The sequence below is a fragment of the Mesoplodon mirus genome, assembly GCF_964341445.2.
Source record: "Mesoplodon mirus genome assembly, chromosome: 14".
NCBI classification, from domain to species: Eukaryota; Metazoa; Chordata; class Mammalia; order Artiodactyla; family Ziphiidae; genus Mesoplodon; species Mesoplodon mirus.
Genome location: NC_138990.1, coordinates 63,373,961 through 63,400,355, shown reverse-complemented (window position 1 = coordinate 63,400,355; position 26,395 = coordinate 63,373,961). Strand labels below are relative to the sequence as shown.

The 26,395-nt window shown below is 40.0% G+C and overlaps 1 protein-coding gene across 2 annotated transcripts; it reads left to right on the top strand.

Annotated features, from left to right (window-relative positions):
- Positions 1 to 11,060: 11,060 nt before the first annotated feature.
- CALM2 (calmodulin 2) lies at positions 11,061 to 25,150 on the top strand. Of its 2 annotated transcripts, none has more exons than XM_082641843.1 (6): positions 11,061 to 11,078; positions 16,939 to 16,969; positions 22,858 to 23,001; positions 23,096 to 23,202; positions 23,621 to 23,756; positions 24,497 to 25,150. In XM_082641843.1, exons 1-6 carry the CDS (start codon positions 11,076 to 11,078, stop codon positions 24,523 to 24,525), a joined length of 450 nt encoding a protein of 149 aa, XP_082497969.1. In that variant the 5' UTR covers positions 11,061 to 11,075; the 3' UTR covers positions 24,526 to 25,150. The 2 variants fall into 2 exon arrangements, with proteins under 2 accessions (XP_082497969.1, XP_082497968.1); XM_082641842.1 differs by lacking the exon at positions 11,061 to 11,078 and adding an exon at positions 11,183 to 11,242.
- The last annotated feature ends 1,245 nt before the right edge of the window (positions 25,151 to 26,395 follow it).

Here is a 26,395-nt window from a genome sequence, read left to right as displayed (position 1 = left end):
ATACACTGTAAAATGCTTAGCACAGAACCTAGAATATAGTGTTTGAAAAATATTAGCGACTATTATAATCAGAAGGGACAAAAACACAGACAGAAAGGTGAGGAGGGTGGGAATAGGAGTTACTATGGCTGGATTAGAGGGTTAGCAGAATTTTAAAGAGGATGGAGATGGGAGCCAGCCGTGTATAGTATATAAGGGACTAGATTGGGAATCAGGGAAACTGGGTTTTAGACCTGGCTCTTCCTTCAACTAGAAGCAGGACCTTGGGCAAATCACCTCATTTTTAGGGCCTTAATTTCCTCATTAGAAAGTTACATTAAATGACCTCTGAAATCACTTCTCACTCAAACAACATATAATTTGAGAAGAAAGATTTCTAGGCTGTCTCTCTCCCTCTCCTTTGCCTCCCCTGCCCTTACTAAAAGGAACCTTAGAATCAAAAGATTACATGACTGTTTGCAATCTGAGGTCCAGAGAGGTTATGAACTTACCCCGAGATCACAGAGCTGGTTTGTGGTGACTTCGATATAAATCCCTACCTCCAGAGTCCCTGTGCAGTGATGGGCCCTCTACATGATGTCAAATGACTCAGAGGCAGAAGAGGGAATAGCCAGGAGGCACTTGCTGGGGCAAGGAAAGCATAATGCAGGGCTTGCTGGAAGATAATGCCACAGAAAGGCACAGCTGAAGGAGACCTTTGATCCACAGCTAAGAGTTTTAATAAGATGAAGATAACTAGGAATCACTGGTACATACTAGTACTCTAGTTTTATTTACTATTGATACTAAAAATATAGGAAGTCCAGATAGAATATTTTCAAATACAGAAACTTAAACATGAACACAAGAGAAAAATAAACAAAGGAGTTTTCTATACAAATAGCCAAAATGATAGTCTTACGGGTTCATATGAATATTGGAGTGACCTTTGGGGACCTAGGGCAGTAGCTGCCTTCCTTTTTCTCTCCTGATCTTGAGGTCACCCTACCCCAAGCATTGAACTCTGAGATTAAAGCAGAGCTTCTGCTCTCCCCCAGTCCTCTCTGTCTTCTTGGAAGCAAACAGGTGTGAGGATGAGAGCAGGGGCTGCTGGAAGATGTGGCCTCTCTGTCAAGGGCAGTTGCTGCTGCATCCTGCCGGTTGAGGGTCTGTGCTTTTCTCTTGCCCAGGCCCTGCTTGTTTGAGCTTTCACCTGCAGCTTCCTGATGGCATTTGTGAGATTATCCATTTTCCAGTTTGACTCAATGCTCACTTTTTACACCCACCGATAAGACACCTCGGGAGAGGACTGAAGGAGACACTAAAAGCTGTACAGAGACAGCACTGAGAGCAAGGGTCCAGGATAAGGGCTGAACTGGGAATGAAAACTTCTGAGGACCTAGGGAGAGCCATTGAAGTGTTTATTGATTGGCTGAGTGCAGCAAATACAGAATGATGACTTTTATTTTATTTTTATTTTTATTTATTTTTAAAAAATAGATTTATTTATTTACTTTTGGCTGCCTTGGGCCTTCGTTGTTGTGCGTGGGCTTTCTTTAGTCGCGGTGAGTGGGGGCTACTCTTCGTTGCAGTGCGCGGGCTTCTCATTGCAGTGGCTTCTCTTGCTGCGGAGCATGGGCTGTAGGCTCGCAGGCTCAGTAGTTGTGGCTCACGGGCTCTAGAGTGCAGGCTTAGTAGTTGTGGCGCCCGGGCTTTGTTGCTCCGCAGCATGTGGGATCATCCCAGACCAGGGCTCGAACCCGTGTCCCCTGCATTGGCAGGTGGATTCTTAACCACTGTGCCACCAGGGAAGCCCCAGAATGATGACTTTTAAAAAGTTTGGAATGAAAAACGAAAAAGGATGCGTTTAGGGTCTCTGAAGATCCTTGAGTAAAATGGCTGATTCCAGTTCTGAGCAGAGAAAGTACAAGGTAAACCTGGAACATTTTGTGCCAAAAAGCAAGAAACTACTCAAAACTGATGGAGATGTGTCAAAAGGACACAGGAGCTGGCATGAACAGTGCATGCTGGCCAAATTTGGGACAACTTGAGGACAAAAAAGTAAAATGCATGTAATTGATAACATTTACACTCAATTTTTAAAAAATACACCAGTTAATAGGAATACTCAGAAAAGGAAGGAAGGGGAGAGGAAAGTCCTTCTTTACAAAAAGAATGCCAGCTAATACATATGAAAGGGCTCAAAGAATTAGAAAAACCATTTTACAACCTGCAATGTTGTAAAGCATTAAGCAAGGACCATCAATGGGTGATAAAATCACTAGGTGAAGAGCTGTTGGGAAACAGGATATTTACATGGTGGCAGAGTATTGTCCCACAGATTACTTATTGATTAAAAATGGAAAATGTCCCCTTACAACGATGAGGTCTGGTAGATATCTTTTTTTTTTTGAATTTTTGAATTTTATTTTATTTTTTTATACAGCAGGTTCTTATTAGTCATCAATTTTATACACATCAGTGTATACATGTCAATCCCAATCGCCCAATTCATCACACCACCGTCCCCCCCCACCCCCCCCACCCCCCCGCCGCTTCCCCCCTTGGTGTCCATACGTTTGTTCTCTACATCTGTGTCTCAATTTCTGCCCTGCAGACCGGTACATCTGTACCATTTTTCTAGGTTCCACATATATGCGTTAATATACGTTATTTGTTTTTCTCTTTCCGACTTACTTCACTCTGTATGACACTCTCTAGATCCATCCACATCTCAACATATGACCCAATTTCGTTCCTTTTTATGGCTGAGTAATATTCCATTTTATATACGTACCACATCTTCTTTAGACGACATCTTAACTAAGGGATCAAATTTATAATCACTAAGAGTGGAACAATGGCTATTATGTGCTCTTGAGATGATGCAGTATGAAATACACAACATTACCTGTGAAGTATTTTTGCCAGAAGTCTTCATCCTGAAACTGTGAAGCCTTTAGAAGAACAAGTTAAATGACAATAGAAGGAAACAATCAGACTAACCTAGAGTGTGGACATTGTGAAAGAAAACTGTAAGGGATTCTTCAAAATATCAATGTCATGAACAAACAAACAAAGGTGGGGAAACTGATCTAGATTAAAAGAATTAAAAGAGACTAAAGAGACATGAGGTTGCAAAGTGCAATCCTTGTCAGATCTAGTCAGGAAAAATAAAACAGCTATAAAAAACATTTTAGGGACAATTAGGGAAATTCAAGCATAGACTGGATCAAAGATAAAATTAAGGAATTTTTTAAAAATGTGGTAATGGTGTTGTGGTTTTGTAGGAGAATATCCTTAGGAGAAATATGCTGAAATTTAGGGCTGAAGTATAATGTCCATAACTTACTTTCAAATGGTTCATCCAAAAAAATTTCACATTTGTGTGTGTGTGTGTGTGTATATATGCACGCGCGCACGTGTGCATGCATGCGTGCGTAGAGAGACAGAGACTGAGAAGGAGAAAGCAAGTATGGCAGATGTTAGCCATTGTTGAATCTAAGTGGATAGTATATGAATGGTTTATTGTATTATTCTTTCAACTTTTCTGTCCAAAGTTTAAAAAATAAATCGAGAAGCAAATTACTGAGGAAATATTTGGCAGTTAGAAAAAAAGCTTACATCTGGAAAAACAGAAGCTCTTTTATTCCTGATCAATCCTGTTATTGTAATAGGGGTACATCTATGTCTTCCCCAGCCTCCACATGAATGGCAGCGGCTGTGACTTACTTCACTTTGGACCCAGTGAACGTGAGAATGTGGCAGTAAGATAAAGGAGATGTTTTCCCTGAGTGACTCCCTTTTTCTCAGGCAGAAGGGAGTCACTTAGGGAAAACATCTCACCAAGTTTAGTTTAGAATATTAAAAAATCTTTTTTCAAAGCAGACAAAGGTTTACTCCAAGTTCCGTGAGCAGAACCTAGAAATATTGGCTAGTCAGATGGGGAATGGAAAACAACAAGAAAGGAAGAGAGGATCCCCAACAATGCCAACTTCCCAGTCTTGAGAATAGGAATCCTGATTTTTACCTGGTAAACCAGACAAAGGATAATAAAAAACCAAGCTAGCATGAAGAAAATGAAATTAAAATGTGAGGTACCATTGTAGAGAATTCAAACATCCATGGAGGCTCCCCCACTGCCAACACAATGTGAACCACAACATCAATCACTTCTTTTCTGTGAAACCATTCGACGTTGAAAGCACAATTTTGTTTAGCTTGATTATGTGGTGATTAATTGCTTTAATTCTTAATTTCATCAAACTAATATAGTCTAAACCATAAATTCTCTAAATAAGATGAGAAAAAAATACAATCCAAAAATTGTATAAACAACTATTGTATAATGACATCCAAAAAATTCCAAGGAGGATGAAAATTACATTTGACTAAGAACATATTTAGCATTTTCAATTTGATTTAAGTTACATAAGAAGATCAGAATTATCTTCTGGCTACTTTCTCTGATAAAGATTTCGGTATTCATAACACAACTCATACTTTGTAAAAATCTTCTGAGTGTTATTAAAGCCACGTGAAAAAAGCATGTACAAAACAATAATATCTTTGTCTGTCATCCACCTAGTCATTCAACAAATTTACTGAGCATCAACTATGTCCCAGTACCAGGCAAGGTGGTGAGGGTACAAAGATAGTTAAAGTCCCTGAAGGAATTCAGTCCAGTTGGGGCAACTAACCTGTAAGGAAATAGTACCATAAAGTGTTATAAGGATATTTTTGAGAGAGACTGGTTCTTTCTCTTTGGACCAAGAAGAGAGGGCTGGTGGGGTTAGGAAGACATTACAGGGGATACGATGCTTGGGCCAAGTATAAGTGAATGTGCAGCAAGCAGTGGGAAAGGGAAGAAGGACGTTCCAGGCAGAGGGAGCGGCATGAGCAAGGACACAGGTACCTGCAAGTAGTGTGGCTTAGGTGACAGGGTGGAGGGAGGCACTTTTCAGTGAGGCCAGAGTAAAGGAAAGCAGCTCTGGGTGAAAGGATGATGGGTTCAGTGTTTGATGTGATGTTTTAGGGTCTGAGGGCCTCCAGGAGGAGTTGCCAGTAGACATTTTCAGGACTGCAAGAGAGGACCGTGTCCTAGCCTCACTTTACAGGGCTCTGCTCTGGCCCTCTTCCAGATGCACACCTCCATACAGGGCCAAGGGGACCTCCCTACCCAGAGCCCATCTTCCCTCCTACTCAAGACTCCTCTAGGTCCCCAGGATCCCAGAATTCCTTGCTCAGATAGTACAGAGCCTGCTTCCAGTGCCTGTTCTGGCTTCTTTCTCAGGTCTACTCTCCAGGGAGCAGACTGTCTCTATAGGGTGCACGCCCCTAGACCCTGAGGGATGGTCGAGAAGCAGCTATTTTGGGGGCTGTTGATGGACATGGTTACAAGGACCAGAGTGAGTGCGCATATGGATGCCAGCCCCCTTGTAGTGTATGTTGGGGCTGACGGTGAGAGGAGAAACGGTGGGCTGTGGGTTAGAAGATGGCTTCCTCACACTTCATGATCTGGTGTGGAAATCTGAAGTTCTACAATTAACGTCAGCCTTTGGGTTATTATGAAAGTTTATTTGTCAGGGTAGGAGGATAGAACATATTTTATTTGTTAGCTTGATTTATAACTTTAACACATGTAACATATGCTGTATAAGCCTCTGTTTGTACTCTTGGCTGAGTCCACAAATGTTAGGGTGGGCCTGAGCAGCTGAAAATACTGATCAGGATTTAAAAAGAGATTTTACCTCGGGCCATCCATATCTGGGGGTGATCAGCACAGAGCCACTGCTGTGGGAGTGGGGAGGGTGCCAGAGCAGGTGTCAAAATTCACAAGAGAAGAGAGCCATGGCCTAAACCTGGAGGCATGCCATCTTTTAAGCAATAGGTGAAGGAGCCAGCCAAGGAGGCTGCAGAGAAACTACCACAGAGGTCGGAGAAATACTAGGGTAATATTCCAGAAGCCAAGCAAGAAGAGTGTTTCAAGAAGAATGGAATGGTCAATAATGCGGACAGTGTACATGAAGTGATCAGCACAGGGCCTGGCCCATGGGGAGCCTCAAATTACCAGTGGCTGTGAATGTCACAATGATGATAGAGGTGATGATGGTAATGATGATGTCTCTGTTCGTTTGTGCTTTTTCTCTCTGCTTCAAACACCTTTTCCTCTTTCTCCCCCTTAACCCAAATTCCTATGGATCACATTCTCTAGGAAGTCTTCCTTTTGTCCATTAGGTTGTCCTCCTATGTGCTCCCAGAGTCATTCTTATCATAGCTCATTCTTCTCTTTGCACATTTACAGCACATAATAGACTGCTGGTATTTATTGAATGAGTGGTCATGGTTTCTAGGGTGACCAACCATCCTGGTTTGCCTGGGACTGTGTGGTTTTAGCACTGTAAGTCCTGTGTCCCAGGACACCCCTTAATCCTAGGCAAACCTATATGGTTAGTCACCCTAAATTGACATCTCAATTTTTTTGAATGAATAAATGAATGAATGGCAGAGTGTCAATATCAAAGTTAATGACCCTCAACTTTTCCCACACGTATATGAGCATAAGCCCATTCAGTAAGTCTGGAGGATTCAGTGCTTTCCCTATACTCTTCACTCCTCATCATACTGAGGATGCTGTGGGCGAGACATTCTCATGACCTGGTTGGATTCCTGTCCCAGCTCTGTTTTTCCCCATAGTCCTGGAAGGGGATAGCTTAACTTTCTCAACCAGGGCTCCTTATCTGAACCACAGAATAAGAAGATCATTTGAGTACTATTTTCTGAATTCTCTCCAGGTTGGCACGTAACAAGTTGCATTCTATATGCATAGGAGAGAAGTTGATGCATACTGTTGCTGCCTTAGGGCATTTAGGGCTTAATTCTTTCACCTGTCAAGAATCACATAGGGCCTACAATCAAGAAAGCCACTGTGACTGTCCTCTGCCCTTGTTCATAGCACAGCTGGCTTGAGGAGAGAAACTATGGGAAGGAAGTGTCAAAGGATGGGGCTTGTGTTATCTCTATTCTGCAAATTGAGGAACTGAGGCCTGGAGAGGAAGTGCATTCTCATTTTCCCAGGATGGATAAAGGTAGAAAGCTGTAACACCTCACCAGACAGGAGAGGAAAATAAACAACCAACCACCTCTTAGGCCTTGATGTAATGGTGGTCACCAACTTTGCTTCTCAGCTGGAAGTTGCCAGTCAGGCTGTACTGTATGTCATCTTGTGGAAGACAGATTCTCTATAAATAAATTGATTTGGAACTGTCTCAAATACACAGAAACCACAATGGCTTTAAATGTACGTCTTGACTTTTTTTCTCATTTTCTTTCTCTTATTGGAGAGGTCAGCAAGGAAGTTTCTGCAAGAGAGGCCTTACTGAAATTCAACCTAAGAAACCAGGAAGAACTTTTCTGTGTTCTCTTTAACAGACATATTTCATTACCAAATATTTGTTTAAAAGCTCCTTGATTCAATACATACGTCTCTAAGCATGCACCTGTATATTATACTCAAGCTTGTTATACGTTATGCATCAATCCTTTTAAAAATTCATTTTCTAGAAGAAGTGATTATTCGTTTTGTCATTCAATTTCCCATCATTAAAAATTTCATATGTAAAAGCACTGCATACTGATGGGGTAAAAAACTGTTGATAGCCCTTCCATCTGAGGAAGAATCAGGGACAAATTTCTGAGGAAAATCTTGGAAAGACTTGGGTGCTACCACAATGGAGAGTAATGGAATGGTGGCCTTAGGGCTCTGTTTTCAGCTCAATTCTGAAGCAGAGGTACCCACTTTTAAGTAACATTCTCAATGGTACAGTGTATTTCATTTGTGGGGTAACTTAATTAAGCCCACCCACTCCCCTGTGGAATCATTATATCACATTAGCAAGGACAATAGAAGCATGGGGGTCCTGAGTTTTTACTGAACAGTCATTCATCTGAAAGGAAGGTCACAGGGTTGCCAATACTAACTGAAAGAGCACTTACTTTGTGTCTGATTTGTATGACTGAAAGAAAGAGAATCCATCTCCGGACTAGTAAAGGAAATACTTTAGATGGCTTGAGAAAATGCCTAAATTGTTTAAAGCAGGTTAAATTCCACTGAGTCTTTCCAAGTGGGTGCAGATAAGCTGTTAGAGAATATCTTGGTCTTGCTGGGCAGGAAGGTGTTCTGGAAGGATCCTTCTCAGTAGGCAGATTTTACCTTGGCTTGCTGAAAATGCTGTTCACTAGGTTTCAAGGGTCCACATGGCTGTGCTTTTTACTGGAAAATTCTAAAGCCTTGATGTGGCCTAAGAGGATTCTTTCTGGACAGTGGTTCTCCCAACCTTCTTGAGGAACTGCAGTTTGAGCATGACCCTTAGTTCCTTTCTAACTTCCCAGCACCCTCTCCCGAGATCGGCTGGCCCTGGTAATGCCTAACCACTGATGCTCCTCCATTGTGCCATGCAATTGCATGCCTCTGGGCCTTTTGCTCTGTTCTTTCTTTCATCTAAACTTGCTTCTCTCTTCCTCCCTGGCTTTTCACTTTTTCCTAGCCCATTATCATGTCAGACTCAATTTAGGAGTCATGTTCTTTGGGAACCCTCTTTGGAACCTCTGTGGTGAGCAAAGGTCCTCTCCTCTGTGCCTTCTAAGCCCCCTCTAAGGTAACAATTACATTATATTCGAATGAGTTTACACAGTAGGTAAACTATTGCTATTCATTTGTTAAATATTCCAGGTTATGCACACCCGTGCTTATTTTGGGTGGGACCAAGGAGTTAATTTTTTTTTTTAATGGGGGAAATATACGAAACAAGAATGACAGAATGCTGTTAACTGGTAAAGCTGAGTGATGGCTACTTGGTTAAGTGATGGTTATACTTTTCTCTCCACTTGTATATAGCTTATGTCTAAAGTTTTCCAAATAAAAAAGTTCAAAAATTAAAAAAAATGTCATGTGTGATAAAATGCACATAAAATTTACCACCTTAACCATTTTAAAGTGTAGAGTTCAGTGGTACTGAATACATAATGTTATGCAACCAGCACCAGCATTCATCCCAACTCTTTTCATCTTGTCAAACTGAAACTCTTATCTATACCCGTTAAACAATAACTCCCCATTCCCCCTTTCCCTGACAACCATCATTCTACTTTCTGTTTCTGTGATTTTGACTATTCTAAATACCTCATATAAATGGAATCATACAGTATCTGTTTTTGTGTGTGACTTATTTCACTTAGCATAATGTCCACAAGCTTCATCCATGTTGTGGCATATTACAGAATTTTTTTTTTTTTTTTTTTTTTTTTGCGGTACGCGGGCCTCTCACTGCTGTGGCCTCTCCCGTTGCGGAGCACAGGCTCCGGACGCGCAGGCTCAGCGGCCATGGCTCACAGGCCTAGCCACTCCACGGCATGTGGGATCTTCCCAGACCGGGGCACGAACCCGTGTCCCCTGCATCGGCAGGCGGACTCTCAACAACTGCGCCACCAAGGAAGCCCTACAGAATTTTTAAAGCTGAATAATATTCCATCGTATGTAACAACAAACATATACCACATTTTGCTTATCCGTTCATCCACTGACGGACATTTGGGTTGCTTCCACATTTTAGCTATCGTGAAGAGTTCCATGAACATGGGTGTACCAATATCTCTTCAAGATCCTGCTTTCAGTTCTTTCGGGTATATACCAAGAAGCAGAATTGCTGGATCATATGGTAATTCTATTTTTAATTTTTTAAGGAACTACCATACTATTTTCCACAGTGGCTGTACCATTTTACATTCTCACCGACAGTGCACAAGGGTGTCAGTTCCAAAGAGCTAACTTTTATGTGGCTTTAGAAATGTTCTATTAAATCTGAGAGGTTAGCAACCCAAAGGGGCAAATGCATTATGAAATTCATTGTGACCATATGTATTATGGTTTTATTATAGTAACCACTTGTTGGATGCCTACCCTGTGCCAGGTACTTTAACATTTTACCCAGACGCCAGTCTCTATATGATTCTAATTCTTACAATAATCTTTCAATATAGGTATTATTATAACCTCCATTTCACAAATGAGGTTAAAGATTAAATGGCTCATCCAAGGTCATACATCTAAGAAAGTGGCCCAAGCGATACTCATACCCAGGTCTCACTCCAAGCCAGACCCCTATTATTCCACGACATCAAGTGGCTATTGGGAGTGACTAATTCCACAGAATCCGGGACACTGCGCTTTTTCAGTGATTCCCCCCCCCGGTAAATTACCCCAGACAAACGCGGCGAAGGGGAAGTATAAACGGAAGACCCTTTCAGATTAGTCAGCTGAGCAGGTGCGTTCGCCCTTACTCAGATATTCGGGTTTTGTGAGGGAGTAAAATGGTAAGCGTGTGGCTGCCACGAGGCCAATAACCGAAGCTGAGAAGAAGAGCGCGGGGTAGGGGTTTCACTGGGTCTTTCAGCTTCATTCTTAATCAGCGTTTTCGTAGACCCCTATACCAGGGGCGGGAAAGTGTGCGTACGACTGTGGAGAGAAAGGATGGGTGGAGGAGGAAGACTCTCCAGCCAAGCGCAAAGCAAGCGACTCCGCCGCCTGGCGCAGTTGCCAAGACAGTGCGGCCAGGGCAGCAACGGCACAAACGGCAGAAACCACACCGCGTCCCGGCGGCGGTGGCTGCGAGCCCCAGTGACGCATTGCAGGTACGAATCAGCCAATCAGAGGCCGGTTCAACGATCGTTGCGTTACGCGTCGCTACCACGATGCTCTTCCGCGCCGCAAAGTAGCGCCTCTCAGGCGCGACTCCACCGGCCCTTCAACGGCTCGCTGGGAAGCGAAACCCACTTATGCCATCCGTTCGCCCCCCTCCCTTTATCTCTTGTATCGTCGATCACACAACTGTGGATAAAGGGGTCTCGAGAGAAGTTGGAGTGGAGGGGGTTGGCCGGGACTCGTTTGTGATGTTCCGTTATCTGGCGTGCGGCGGAGGGATCTGGCGGAGGGAGGTGTTTATGAGGCGCTGGGGGCGGAGGAGGAGAATTAGTTCGAGTGGAGCGAGCGAGCTGAGTGGTTGTGTAGTCGAGTCTCGGAGACCGGTAGCGCTTGCAGCATGGTGAGTGCGTCGCTAAGCTGCCGGCGCTCGGCCTGTGGGGGGAAGAGGCTGAAGCGAATTGACGAAAGAAAGGGAACTTGCCACCCTCACACCCTCCAGGAGTGGTTTTCGCCAGAGGGATGGCGCACATGAGGCTGGGGGCGCCCGCGGCCGTTGTGTCGCAGGTGCTTCCCCACCCCCCATTCTCCTCAGGGAGGTGTCCCCTAGTGTGCTGGGGGCCGGGTGCACCGCCCCCGGCGCTGCGGAGCTCCTCAGGGGCTGGATGAGGATGGAGCCCGGGCGGGGGGCAGGTCGGCCTCCGGGGGAGGCGACAGTGGAAGGGCGGGGGGGAGCCGGGGCGCAGAAGCTTTGGGTCGGGCATCTCGAAAGGTCAGCCCGGGGCCGGATTCAAAAGCCCAACGGACGGTTGGTGCCGTTGGTGCGAACGCCAGGAAGCGCTTTTGTCCGCGCGCGGCCGCCTTGCGCCGAGGAGGCGGGCGGGAGCGCGCGAGGCCGTCAGCCCGCAGCCCTGCGGGTCAGGCCGGGAGGGGGCGAGGGGCGGGTGCGCTGTGTGGGCCGAGCCCGCGCGGCGCGGGGAACGGCCGGGGGCGGGGCGGGGCGGGGCGGGCGTGGGGCTGGGGCCGCCGCCCGCCCGGCTAGGCTCACGCCCCAGCTGCTGCGCTGGCACCTGCAGGACTGCGGAGGTCTGGGCGGCCCGCGGCGCTGCGAGGCCGGCCGTTCCGGCATAGGTTGGGGAGGGCAGCCTCGGCCGGTTCCCATCCCCCTCTGGCGGCGCGAAGGAAGCTCGGTGAATCCTGATCCTTTTGCTCCCGCTGCGCCTTGAGACCTAATTCCACCTCCCAGGCTGGACATTTAAAACAAAAAAAAATTTTTTAAGTGGTTTTGTCGTTGAAGGAAGTGGCTGTATATCTGAAGTCAGGCGCAGCCTCCCACTATTCATCTCGTTAGAGAAAGCCAGAGGCTCCAGCTAGGGTCTGAAAGGCGTTTCCTGTTCACCTACCGAAATCCAGCTCCGTGGTGACTGTCGTTCTGTTGTGAAAGCCGGTCTTACTCTCCTGTAACAGTTGGAAGGATGCCTTTGAGAAGGGCCACAGTCCTCTTCTTGAGTGCTCACGTGCACGCCGAAATGTTAAAGAACCACTACCACACACAGTGTTGCCCCGCTCCAACCCCCTTAAAAATAACTGGTATTTCCGTAGAGAAAGTGCCAGATACCTTAACGTGCAGTTCACTTCATTTGTACAGTAATGGCTGTCAAAGACCGTCGTGAAAGAAGGGGGACAGGGAATTTTTAAAAGCATTTTCCTGTCACTAAAGACCGGAACTCCAGTTCTTTCCTGTTTTTTAAAAAAAACAAAACTAACGAGGGCGGTAATTTGCAATACTTATTTTGTCGTTTCTTCTGCCAAGTGGTTATGGGAGATGGGTGTGTCCAGGAGGCAAGGTGACATCTTAAACAGTTGGGAATCCTTGCCAACTGAAACCTCCACCATGTATGGGTGTGGGGAGAGGAGTTCGCATTTGTTTGATGTGCTCTTACATCTTGATATTCTAAATTATTCTAAATTTGAATGTGCTGGTTGAGTTTACTTTTAGGTGAAACAGGGTGTACAGTATAGGCATGTAATTAAGATTCAAAATTGTGGGGTAAATTTTTTTTTTTTTTAATTTCTCATATGAAAGGTAAGGTTTCTTCCTGATCAGTCTGATAATTGAATCAAGAGCTCAAATGGAGTTTCTCGGTGAGGCATAGAGTTTGTATCCACCCTTCGGGGTCCTTTGCCAAGGGTAGGCTTTTGTAGTTACTGTTCACATCATTGATGTTTTGGTCCAGTTAGTTAAATTGACAGTCATTGTTAACTAATTTGGGAATTGTCCTCAGGTAATTTTATAATTATAAGACCTGACGATTTAAAATTAGGACTCTGTAAAGTCAAAGAATGAAATGTATTTGATGTGGAAGTGGAATAAGTTTGCTCACATGGTTCTTGGGTTTACATATAGTTGATGCATGCTCATTGAAGGGAGATTGATTGCATTAAGAAGGCTTGAGGCTGGGGTGATAAGTAAAAGATGTGAAGAGGTAGAAAATTTGGTCACTTCAGTCTAATTAAATATCTCATCGAACAGCAAGAAGATCTGTTTCTACTAGACTGAAGAAATTCACCAAGGCTCTATTAAAATATAGAAAGTTCTAGATTGAGCTAGAATGATCAAATTAGGCCGTTAGTAAAGGTAATTTTTAAGAAGTAATATCTTCTAGCGTTTTCTCTTTGGGGCCAAGATGCCGTATAAGTGCTGTTCTATCAGAATGAAAGGTATCTTAAACTCTACTGAGATTGCTTTTGATAAAGATAAAACAAATACCCCGATTTCTGAAATTGTAGAAAAATTTTTACTTATGAAGCCTTTGTTGTATCTAAATAGCACTTGGAGTAAACAGGAATCAATGAAGGGTGGAAGTTTGTTTCATTTCAAGCCTATGGACTGATACACTTACTCAGATATGAATTTTGGATTATTTTTATACCACCTTTCACTAGATATGCTCCAAGGGTATCCATACCTACTTTTGAATGCCATTTGGGAAATGTTTAATAGGTGTGTAACTTCCTTAAGGTCACACATGTAGTCTAGATTAGTAGTGTTTTCTCAGTGTTGACAAATCACCTGCATTTCTCCAAAATGCAGATTCTAGTCTAGTAGGTCTGAGGTGGAACCTGAGAGTGTACTGATGCCTGGGAGCTTTCTCTAGAGTTGACAAGAGCAATAGGAAGAATTACATTAATATTTGTATTTGTAGAAACAAAGGAGTAAGAACTAGTCATCTCTCTAGTGAGTTATTTACTGAGACAAACACACATTTTGATGAGTTTGAGTTTTCTCAAAAGTATAATTCTTCTAGTTATTCTGTCAAGAAAATGACTCTCTCCATAGACAGAAATAACCAAATTTATTTGTATTTCATTGGAAAAGGCTTACAAATTACAGTGCTAGGGAGCTTTGTGTTCTTGCTTTTAGTAGGCTTTAACCTGAATGCTGCTGATAAAGGTTATTTTAAAACCTTGAACTCTGGGTTAGTAGTAAATACAAAAAAATTATCTTTAAGTTTCCTGAAATATTACAAGCAATATCCAGCACTTTCAGGCTATGTAACTTAGTCTCCTCTTTATTCCTTGAAGCTCATTTGTGATCTTTACTGAGATCGCAGACAGGATGGTGTGGGGCCATTAAAATTTTGACTTTTCAAGCAAAATTGGATAATTTTAAAGTTTTCTTCCTGAGGCCTTCTCAGCTTTCATACAAATGAGTCTTCTCAAAATCTCTTCCCGCACAACTTGTCAAGAGAAAAATCCCTGCTGTTTCTGCACATATGAGTCATTCCTTCAGCTTTCACACATGCTGCAGTGTCTTCCACACATTTGGTTTAACTAGTCCTAAACTGATGTGTCCTGCCACATCTGTCCCTGGGCTTGCACCTTATGGTTTCAGTTTGTGGTAGTAGATTTTCTCATCTTAAAGTTAACATGGAATGTGGTGAGTTTGCTGTAAAGGGCTTGATAATGCCCCACCTGTCTACCTTCTGTGTGGAAGTTGAACTAGTCAGGTTGGTGTTTAACATTACATTGTAGGTTCTTTGGTTAATTAATTTATATAAAACAGTTATCACTGAACTCTTTGGGCTAGCCCTTTACATAGCTTCTCACTTACTGTGCACAATAACCCTGCAAGGTAGGTATTAATATTCTGTGTCACAGGTGAAGTTGACAATGAGAGGTTGAGTAACATGTCCAAGGTCACAGCTATTGAGTGGCAGAGCTGGGATACTAGCCCAGCGATGACTCAAAGCACCATGCTTTTTTCTTCGACCATGCCATGTTGCCCTTCTTTCAAAAATGATAGACGTCCAGCGGAATGGAATGAGACTAGAAGTAAATCATCTATAACCTCTAACAAAGTAAAAATTAACTAAGTGGATTTACTGGGTTTTAAATCTTATTCCTATAGAAAACAATCGACTGATTTTATACCAAATAACTTGGAGGATTGGGATTTGTAAGGATAAAAGTAGATAATTTTTATTTTATAAACTTCTGCATTTGAGCTTAATTATTGGCTCTTCAGTTTTAAGTTACTGGACTATTGGCTTTTTTTCTTTTTTCTAAAGCAACGAGTTGAGTTTGCATCAAGGTCAAATCAAAATTGTTTATCAGGGAAAGAAACTTCTCCTTTTCTGGGTTTCTTCTCAAATGTTCTCATGCTGTCTCCTAGAGAAAAAAATGTGATGCTATCCTGTATTAAGGTTTTATCCTTTCCAGGGGTGTGTTCATTTAAAATGAAGGAAACCAGGCAGTGTTTATTCTTCTTCTCATACCAATAAGTGAATGGATTAATCATAGTACACTTGACTTCTGTAGGTAGGAATATTAGATAGGAGGCTATTTCTTGTCAGTGCCTCTGGATATATGTACCAATAAGCAATGAAATGTCCAAGGATGAAGGCCACATGAAGAACAAGGAGGCTTGTTATTTTGCAAATATTTTTATTATATTATGGTGTGCTCTGAATTTAAAATTGAAGGTATTGGATATGTGTGACACCTTACTGTTTAATTCTGACTCTACTAGTTACTAGTTTTGTACTCCCGCTCACTGAAATTTAACCTGAGCCTCTCTCCCCATCTGTAAGATAGGGTATTAATGATATTATTAATACCATTAAGGGTTGTTGTGAAGATTGAATAAAAACAACATATGTAATGGGTTTTAGCAAGTGCCTGAATGTGTGTTTTTTTAAGTAAAAACAAGTAACTTTTCTCCATTTGCTAAAAACATCACAAATCTTATGCTCACTTTGGAATTTCAAACATCAAGAGAAAATAAGTAGCTGGACTTAACATTTTGTAAGTAATGTACTTCAAATATTGAGAATCCTGGATTCTCTGCAGTTGCATGGCAGGTGAGGAGAAGTAAAAATTGGTACCTTTCATGTTGCTCCAACCAGGACAGCTTGGATTTTTGTCTTTTTGATAGTTTTGCTTAGTAGTTTTGTTGTTGTTGAGGTTTGGAAAATCACATATATGTACAAGTGAAGTATTTAGCCACTTACAGGGGAATTTTAAATGTAGTCCTTGTTCATTATTTTTGATTCAGTGGAGATTTCTGGTATTAATGGTTTGTATTTACCTGAGGAGGTGAGCTTAAGTTTAGATATCTTAATTTTGAAAAAGGAAACATTTCTATTGGATCTATCCTTGCTTTAGAAGAATACCAATTCCAATTAAACTTTCTAGTATGCTAGATTTGCTTTTTAAAAATTTGTGTAAAATTAGACTTTCAAACGTATTCTGAAATATTTTCGTATCTTAAACTTGGGGGCGAATTAGCTTAGCTTTGAAGATAAGGTGTGTGCATTTTCTGCCCACCTGTGTTTGGTACTAAGGAATGTTGAACTAAAATTTATGGAACGGGGTGAACCTTGAATGTTTTTTTGGTTTTTAATTTTTATTTATTTATTTATTTATGGCTGGGTTGGGTCTTTGTTGCTGCATGCGGGCATTCTCTAGTTGTTGCGAACACAGGCTACTCTTTGTTGCGGTGCACGTGCTTCTCATTGTGGCAGCTTGTCGTGGAGCACGGGCTGTAGGCACGCGGGCTTCAGTAGTTGCAGCACATGGGCGCAATAATTGTGGCACACGGGCTTAGTTGCTCCGCAGCATGTGGGACCTTCCTGGACCAGGGGTCGAACCCTTGCCCCCTGCATTGGCAGGTGGTTCTTAACCACTGCACCGCCAGGGAAGTCCCACCTTGAATGTTTTTAAACTTGTTTCTGTTAACTATTTCTTTGATCTCTTTGTAGGCTGACCAGCTGACTGAAGAGCAGATTGCAGGTGAGAAATTACTTACTAGATTATACCCATCAGATTTTATTATAACTTGATTCGCTGGTCTCAAAATAAGGTACTTGTACGACAGAATTAACTTTGATCTGTGTAGTAGATGGTAACAAATGAGTGTAATACAGTAATTGAACCTACTCTGGCAAGTGAGAAAGTAAACTTGACTATGAAAGATGTGTGGGGCTAACTGTAATTAAAGACATGTTTTTAGGTTATGTGGATATACTTTTGAGCCTGGTAGGGGTGGTCTGTTTTTCTTAAATATTATCTTGCTGTACAACTTGAATTCTGGGCAGTTTTTAACACTTCAGCTTCATATCAGTCTCCATAGGAAAAGAGGCCAAATAGTAGTTAATAGGTAACTCGAAATGTAAAATCAGAAAATGAATGTTGAATTTACCCTGGTTTAAAGTAGCTAATATTTTAAACTTAGAGTTGCATATATGGTCATTCAGGGAGTAACCATTTCTCTAGTGAAACACTTAGGTCCAAAAGTTAGCATTCTACTTTACAGATGTAGTAATTTGAATTTTATCTTAAAAAGCAGTGACAGCTGTTGAAATCAGTTTTAAGTTTTGTATCCTTTGATTTGCTACGGAAGTATGTGGAATTGCTACATAAAACTTGATGAGATGTCAATATGCCGAACCATTAGTACTTTTGATTTTATTCTACTACTTTGAGATGGCTAGTTAACATCAAAATGTTGGGGAAACTTAATAAATGGTGGGTTGTTTTTTTTTTTTTTTTTTTTGGCGGTACGCGGGCCTCTCGCTGTTGCGGCCTCACCCGTTGCGGAGCACAGGCTCCGGACGTGCAGGCTTAGCGGCCATGGCTCACAGGCCAAGCCGCTCCGCGGCATGTGGGATCTTCCCGGACCAGGGCACGAACCCGTGTCCCCTGCATCGGCAGGTGGACTCTCAACCACTGCGCCACCAGGGAAGCCCCATCAAGCAGTTTTGACTGCCATAGTTTTCCTGGTAGGCAAGGAATTTCAAGAGCTCAAAATCACTAAAGCTTTTTTTTTTTTTTTTTTAAATGCTAGAGTAAACTGAGAAACCCAGTTGGAACTGAGCTATGTGGCCCATTTAAAGTAAGCTCCACCCCTCATAGACAAATTTGGTGGAGCCAGAAATCATTAGTCTCCTCAAATACTCATCACAAAATAGTATTTGCTAGGACTGTGTAAAGTAGAAAACTATTTAGTAGTAAGGACCAATTTAAGCAGGTTTTATTTTTATTTCTTTGTGCATTTGACTTAAACTGGGAATTTGATTTTTAGAGTTGGTAAACTTGCATGTATAGGGTGTGTTGAAGTAGTCAAGCGCAGCTTTGGAAATAATTTCTTTCTTCATATATAAGTGTATTGATGAAATGTAGATTATTCTGGAATAGTTTTCTATATAATGTCTTGAGGAAATGACTTGGGGTATTATTTCCACTCTTAAGTTCTTACCTCTCTAATACACCTGTCTTTGCCTGTCATTTCTCGGTAGTCCCAGTCAGGTAGTTCTGCATGGCAGAGCATGTTCACTTCAGGATAGAAAATGTATTACTCAAGGTGCCAGTCACATAGTTGATGCTCACTACTCCTCTCCCAAACACACATGCAACTCTTTTAAAAAGTAGTTTGTGTCTGTTAATAGGAGAGGCTCAATTCTCTGGCTGATTGCATTTTTGTTAAGAATACTTGTAGTTCATGGAACATTGTCTTTAAGATAAATTCTTTCTTTTCATTGGTTCCTATCATACAATTAAATTTCTAGTGAGAGTGGTAGGAAAATCTATTTTAGGTTCTTTCCATACCCTGCCTTTTCCTAGGCTTTTAATAAAGCTGTTCTTGGACGCTAGGTTTTAGCGAACCTTTAAGGTAGCGGAGCCAAAGCTTTTATGCTATTAAAATAAAAATCCTGTGAAATTGGGGACCTTTTTATTTCCTCTTGTATGTCCAGTACCTCCCACACAGTAAGGACTGAATAAATATTTCTTTTTTTGCCATTTACAGTTTTATTAAATTCCCTTAAAATTTGAATAAATATTTCTTGAATAGATAAATTTTCAAAGAGGTGTGCCACACATATATGTTCTAGAACAGTACCTACCCTATTCCTAAGAATTATTCTGGCTCCTCCCAAAGTCCCCTCTCAATGTCTACCTTTGAGGTGAAGGCAAAAAAATTTTTTAATCTGGTAAGTTGTAATTGCTGGTAACCAGTTAATACCTTAGAGTCTTAGCTCTACTTGTGCTAACAAGCTTCATACATAAAATGCAAGGTTGAATACACTAAGGTACTTTTTCAGTTGGCTTTGTCTTCATCTGATAATCATTACTACTTCAGATTTGAAATTCCTCTAACAAAAACTTAGTCTAGAAAAAAGTAGGCTTATTGTTTAGGTGAAGTTTCTAGAGTTGTTTACGTTACCCTGGTCTTAAAGAGCAATCCACAACAGTCTAGTGTGACATCACTAACAAGTTAGTTTTGTTGATGACTCTGCCATGATGTCATTAGTTGTTGGTATTTAATATTTAAAAGAAAAATGTAAAATAATTTTTTTTCTTTAAAGAAATTTATGCCTAAACCATTAAACTTTTAAAGTTCAGTGTAGGGATAAAACTTATTTGATAAAAAAAGTACTAATCTGGGGCTTCCCTGGTGGCGCAGTGGTTGAGAGTCCGCCTGCCGATGCAGGGGACACGGGTTCGTGCCCCGATCCCGGAAGATCCCACATGCCGCGGAGCGGCTGGGCCCGCGAGCCATGGCCGCGGAGCCTGTGTGTCCGGAGCCTGTGCTCCGCAACGGGAGAGGCCACAGCAGTGAGAGGCCCGCGTACAGCAAAAAAAAAAAAAAAAAAAAAAAAAAAAAAAGTACTAATCTTACTCAACAATAAAGGTTTGGTACATGGCCTTTACAGGATTAATAAGTTTGGAATTTTATAAATAAATAGAAATGGATAAACAGGCATGTGATTTTTCTTGTGATTGTTTCATGATGACCTGTTTTAATAGAATTATAAGTTTATGTAAAAAATATATAGAAAGGTATCCTGGGGTTGCTAATGAACAAATGAAACAAGTAATAGTATGATTTCTGAAAGTTTCAACTTGGGCATAACTAGAATGGATTTTGGGAGGTTCCATCAATTATGTTGAAGATAGCTGTTCTGTGACATTCAGGACCTGTTGTTTTCTTATCGTGAATTGAGGTTTTGACTCCTAGGTTTATATTCAACTCATTCCTGGGAAATAACTGTTTAGAATGATATGCTTCTATACATTAAGATTAAACTGTTCTGAAGCACAGGTGGAGAGCTATAAAAGCAGGTGAAATAAAATTGTACTTTTCAGTTTATTCTTATTTTAAGTTTTTGCAGGTGTTTCTGCCTCTTTAGTGTAAAAATACAAATAGAGATTTGGGGTAAACCTTGACCTTCAAAGTATTTTTATTCGTTTTTGTATGCATGAAGTAAACACTAGTTACAGCATAGAAATGGTTTTATTTTCTGCTTTTCACTTATTCCAGCAAATATTTTAAGAGTTATTAGATGTTTAAACTTATTGAAATTTAGAACACACATACATAAACTTATAGCATGCATCTTTCAGAATTTGTCCTGTAAGTTAAATCACTTAGTAAAATGATTATGGCTAGTTATACTGGGAATTTTTGTACATAGTGGTGGTGTTACACGATAACTGTATTATAGCAGAGAATGTAATGTAAATAAATATAAATCTCTTAAGTACTTTAATTTTCTTGGAGCCTAAGTTATTAGGTGATAGATGCTACTGTGTTCCGAACCTAATAGTTTATATATTTCTACACAGTATTTGTACATCCTGTTTTTTTAAAAAACCTGAGTGTAAAATGGAAATGTTTTCATCAAATTCTGCTATTTGTAGGACTCTAATTTATTTTTGTCATTGGGTGGTTGGTCTAGGTTAGTACTGCATATTTTCATAAGATCAGTCAGTAGTTTGGTACTAAGCTTCTGATATCAGGTGAGTTCCTCTGAAGACAAGTAATATTTAAATGGAGTGGAATGTTTAGCACTCAGTAGTAGTAAGTGGCACTTTCTACTTACTGAGTGTAGCCAACTATAACTAGTCAGTGATACCTGGTTTAAAGCTAAGCAATTAAAAGAATCAAAGCAGAAGAAAATAATGTGATAATCCAAAAAGGTAATAGGACTCGGGTAGTTGTGTGTGTAATTTTAAATAAAGAATCCATTTGGAGGCTATTGTGATAGTCCAGATAAAGGATGATAGGGTCATTAGCCAAAATGTTGGATGTAGAGATGAGCAAAGAATCAGGCAGTATTTAAATAGAATTCAGCAGGCCTTGACAGGTTTCAGGGAAAAAGAATTAAGGTGGCTTTTGTTTGCATTTCTAGGGTTGCTGAGGAGTATAGAATTGATTTTCATTAAGTTTTCCTTGAGGTCAGCCAGGGAAGATGTCCTGTAGGAGTGAGAAATAAAAATATTTTGTTGAGAGTGATGAGTAGACTAAAGATGTGAAGTCTTCATTATTAGTGGGCATAGATGAAATGGCCAAGGAGAGAAAAAAGGATAAGAAAATTGGTTACATCTATATGTAAGAGACAAATAGGAGCAAGACCCTTTGGCAGTAGGAGGTAGAAAGTAAATTACTGTTGTGAAAGCCAAGAGAAGTTTGAGAGTTTTCCAGTGTAGTTGTGGATGCCACAGGAAAATGAGACAATCTTTTTCTTGACATTTATTACGTACTTATTTGCCAGGCATAGTTCTAAGTGCTTTACCTATACTAATTCTTAAATTTAGGAAGTAGGTACAGTTATCTCCACTTAACACACATGAGAAAGCTGAGGCAGAAAATTTGCCCAAGGTTATTTATATTACTAGTAAGTAGCAGAGCTGGAATTTTTTAGCCCAGGCAGTTGAGTTCCAAAGTCCTCTTTTAGTTTCTGTGCTGTATGCTTTTGTGTTTGCTTGCTGACTGGGCCTAATATCTTTGCTAGCTTTGTTAACTAGCTCATTTATATGCCCTTGCACTACCAAATTAAATCTCTGCTTTAGTTTCTCTGTTTTCAGGTATTCTGGACTGTTGCTCCAGTAGCTTTCCATGTAATCTAGTGGTGAATTGAAAGCAACATAATTTCACAAGAAGATCTAAAAGATTTTAGGCAATAATATATCTCACTCATCTTATAAGCTTGGGATTTTATATTCTGAAGAAAGGTCTAAATTTTGTTTTCAGTGATACAGCACTTAGTTAAAACTGGCCATTCATATCTTGATCATCCCATTGTTAACATCATTATAGATTATTTGGTGACAGTCCCTTCTATCTTCCAGAAAAGGAAGCTAGCCTATTGAGGTTGTTCTGAAATTTAAAGTTTTTTGTTTTTAATTTAGTAGGTGATTAAATAGACTTAATTTTAACTTTGGGGATTACTGTAAGTAGTACAGTTGCTATATAGAAGTATGTATTTGGTAACAGTAGTTTTCCTTTTCTATTCTGAGTGTAGGTTAGATCTGTAATTTTGAATTGTGTTCCACAGAGCAGCTTCAACAGAAAAGAGAGAAGCCAGTCATCTGGGGCTTTGAGTGTTTTCCTCTTTCAACAATAATTTGACTTTTATCTGGACTAGATTTTGGAGTTCCCTGTAAGATTTTAAATGAAAAAACTCTTAGGTAGATCAATATATGAGCATATGATTAGCTAAAAATGTTTGAAATATCACAAGGTTTCCCCACCTAATCCTTCAGGAATCAAAATCCCATTTCAGGTCCTATCTCTATATATATGTTTGCTTTGACGGTTGATTAATACATTTCATTTTAGGAGGTTACTTTTTTATTGTTAACCTGTACATTTGGATTGTGGTCTCTCTTTCAAACAGAATTCAAAGAAGCTTTTTCACTTTTTGACAAGGATGGTGATGGAACTATAACAACAAAGGAGTTGGGAACTGTAATGAGGTCTCTTGGGCAGAATCCCACAGAAGCAGAGTTACAGGACATGATTAATGAGGTGGATGCTGATGGTAAGTCTTCTTAGTTTCAGGGTTTGGGAAGGGGGAGTTGAAGAAGTGGCATTTAAGTTCTGTTGTAATGTTTCAACTAAACAAACCATTTCAGGTAACGGCACAATTGACTTCCCGGAATTTCTGACAATGATGGCAAGAAAAATGAAAGACACAGACAGTGAAGAAGAAATTAGAGAAGCATTCCGTGTGTTTGATAAGGTAAGTATCCAAAGACTGGATTTGTTCAATTTTAATTTGAGGATAAAAAGGTATCAGGACCTCTTAATCTGTGAAGACTTGTTTTTCTGATGACTTACCAACATACTTTAATATCAAGCAAAAGCTTTTTAAGAATTCAGTGTAGATGGAGGTTTCCTAATAACATATATTTTGCATTAGTTTTGTGGCGAAAGAGGCATCACTTGACTTTGGAACCAAGAAATTGTGATTTCAATATAGGATATCCTGCTTGACTCTCAGTGACATTTGATATATAGGTCAGCTATTTGTAAACTCTCTTTAGTTTGTATAGCTTACTAAAGTATATTTTGCTCCCTAATGTGAAGTTTAATAAACTTCTATTCTAACTCGTTACGTCTATAATTTTGCTTAGACATTTTACTACATTTTTTTGTAGGATGGTAATGGCTATATTAGTGCAGCAGAGCTCCGCCATGTGATGACAAACCTTGGAGAGAAGTTAACAGATGAAGAGGTTGATGAAATGATCAGGGAAGCAGATATTGATGGTGATGGTCAAGTAAACTATGAAGGTAAGTCTTTCACTGTCACTGCCTTATTCTGTGCTTTGACTTTAAGGTAGAGGTTCTTGTTAGGTATCTGATAGGTCAAAATTAGTGACATTTTCCCCCTCCAGAAATGGAGATGCTACAACAGTTACTGATATTTACCAACCTTTTGCTATTCAGAGTGTTGTGCACAGATTAGGCAACATCATTGTCACCTGAGAACTTTTTAGAACTATTTATTATCAGATCCTACCCCTTTACTTAGAATCTACATTTTAATAAGATTCCTGGGTGATTTCATAATGCACATTAAAGTTTGAGAAGCACTACACTCCAAACTATGATAAAACAATTTTTGTTAACAATTGTGGAACAGTGTGAAAAGCTTCTTCAAACTTATTTCAAGATCCTCAAAGTTAAGGTGACTTTCTTTCATTGGATTCTCCTTCCCTCTGATTAGCTTTAAATCTAAAATTATACATGCTTCAGTTCAGAAGTATCATATGTGATATTGAACTAAGAGCAAGAATGCTTTTTATTTGTAATAGCTTATCTAAAGCATTAATTTGGTTTATTTATTAATAATCATAAATAATTTTGATTTATGAAGGTCCAGCCTTGGCAGTAAACTAGCTTTCCTCTGAACTTTATGATAATTTTGAGGAAAGAAAGAGGAATGGAGACTGCTCAGTGATTGAGTAAATGTGATTGGTTTTGTCAGACTTTTGCCATTGACTCAACATTTTTGTGTACTTCTTTTTCAGAGTTTGTACAAATGATGACAGCAAAGTGAAGACATTGTACAGAATGTGTTAAATTTCTTGTACAAAATTGTTTATTTGCCTTTTCTTTGTTTGTAACTTATCTGTAAAAGGTTTCCCCCTATTGTCAAAAAAAATATGCATGTATAGTAATTAGGACTTCATTCCTCCATGTTTTCTTCCCTTATCTTACTGTCATTGTCCTGAAACCTTCTTTTAGAAAAATTGATCAAGTAACATGTTGCATGTGGCTTACTCTGGATATATCTAATAAGCCCTTCTGCACATCTAAACTTAGATGGAGTTGGTCAAATGAGGGAACATCTGGGTTATGCCTTTTTTTTTTAAGTAGTTTTCTTTAGGAACTGTCAGCATGTTGTTGTTGAAGTGTGGAGTTGTAACTCTGCGTGGACTATGGACAGTCAACAATATGTACTTAAAAGTTGCACTATTGCAAAACGGGTGTTTTATCCAGGTACTCGTACACTATTTTTTTGTACTGCTGGTCCTGTACCAGAAACATTTTCTTTTATTGTTACTTGCTTTTTAAACTTTGTTTTAGCCACTTAAAGAAAATCTGCTTATGGCACAATTTGCCTCAAATCCATTCCAAGTTGTATATTTGTTTTCCAATAAAAAAAATTACAATTTACCCAACTGTTGCTCTGAATCTGAGTCATTTAATTAACTTGAGGTTAAATAATTTTGAGAATCAAGTGGGGAGGTGGTTTCTACTTGGTATAATTTAAGTTTAGATAAGTAATTTTTTTGACTACTTAAGACTGTTTGGTTTTTAAATTATGATACTTCCTTCAAAAGGTTTAAGTGAAAGATTAAGAAACCTTTTATAAGTGTACCTAGCATGGGGACTGGCATAAGGTAGGTGTTCAGTGTTGCTGCTTACCTTTTTAATATATTTTTCAACTTTGGCATTTGTTCATCCATATAGACTTCAGCCATGCAGTGATTTTTTTTAAATGTTTGTGTTTAAAAACACAAAAAATCCAAATGGGGGGTGAGTCATTATGTTTTGCCTCTATTTTTTTATGTTTTAATCAGTGCTTTTTAATTCTACTACCAGAAAACAAAGGAGAATTTTCAGTTGTGCCTGCCTATCTGCAACGTACTTTACAAATAAGGTATCTTTAGTAGTGGATTGACAGTAACTAAACCTTGTTATAGAATTTGCTTGCTTCTAAACTGTTGCTTTCTCTATAAACTACTCAAAAGGTGGTTATCAGGGTTTCTGTTTTTCTAACTACCTTTTAAATACTTAAGGAAAGATTGCATAGCAAAGCAGAGCCAAGATTAAAACATTTAAGTATAATTGTTACTTGATTATTACAGCCACAAGGTTTTTAATTTCCCAGGGGCACAATTTGTTTACTGTGCATCTTTGACTATTTTAATATCACTGTTATTAGTTCTACAGGAAAATGGAAAACTGGATGGTCAGTGAAGGAAAAGAGTTAAGTATGTTTTAGGTAGGATGAGGGAAGTTAACAGGAATTGATCATCCTAACGGTATTATTACGTTAGGCAGGCAGTACTAATTAGGAAGAGCTTCATTAGATGTAAGAGTTTAGTCAAAGGTGGGAGAAGATTCATGTGTCTAGCTGTTGAGGCACAGTAATCTCCAGAATATTAAACATGGGCTTTGGAGTTTTATTGCAACAGTATTCAGATCATTGCTCTGTATAACTTTGAAGAGGTCAGTATTACCTGAGCCTCGGTTATCTTACCTGTAAAATGGGTGTAATTTACCCAGCTGGTTTCTAACTTTGTTTTTATAATAATGTTAGGTAAAGCACTTAGCATACTTCCTGGTATTTGCATTAAGTGTTCAGTCTATGCTGTTAGATCAGTTATGATCCTTGTAAAATGAGGGAATTGGGCAAAGTT

What these genes read in the sequence shown, in the direction of transcription:
- CALM2 (XM_082641842.1), top strand. Translation starts at nt 11,198, where the DNA reads ATGGCGCACATGAGGCTGGGGGCGCCCGCGGCCGTTGTGTCGCAG. An exon ending in CATTCCGTGTGTTTGATAAG is followed by an intron (nt 23,203 to 23,620) that starts GTAAGTATCCAA and finishes ATTTTTTTGTAG; the next exon opens with GATGGTAATGGCTATATTAG. An exon ending in TGGTCAAGTAAACTATGAAG is followed by an intron (nt 23,757 to 24,496) that starts GTAAGTCTTTCA and finishes CTTCTTTTTCAG; the next exon opens with AGTTTGTACAAATGATGACA.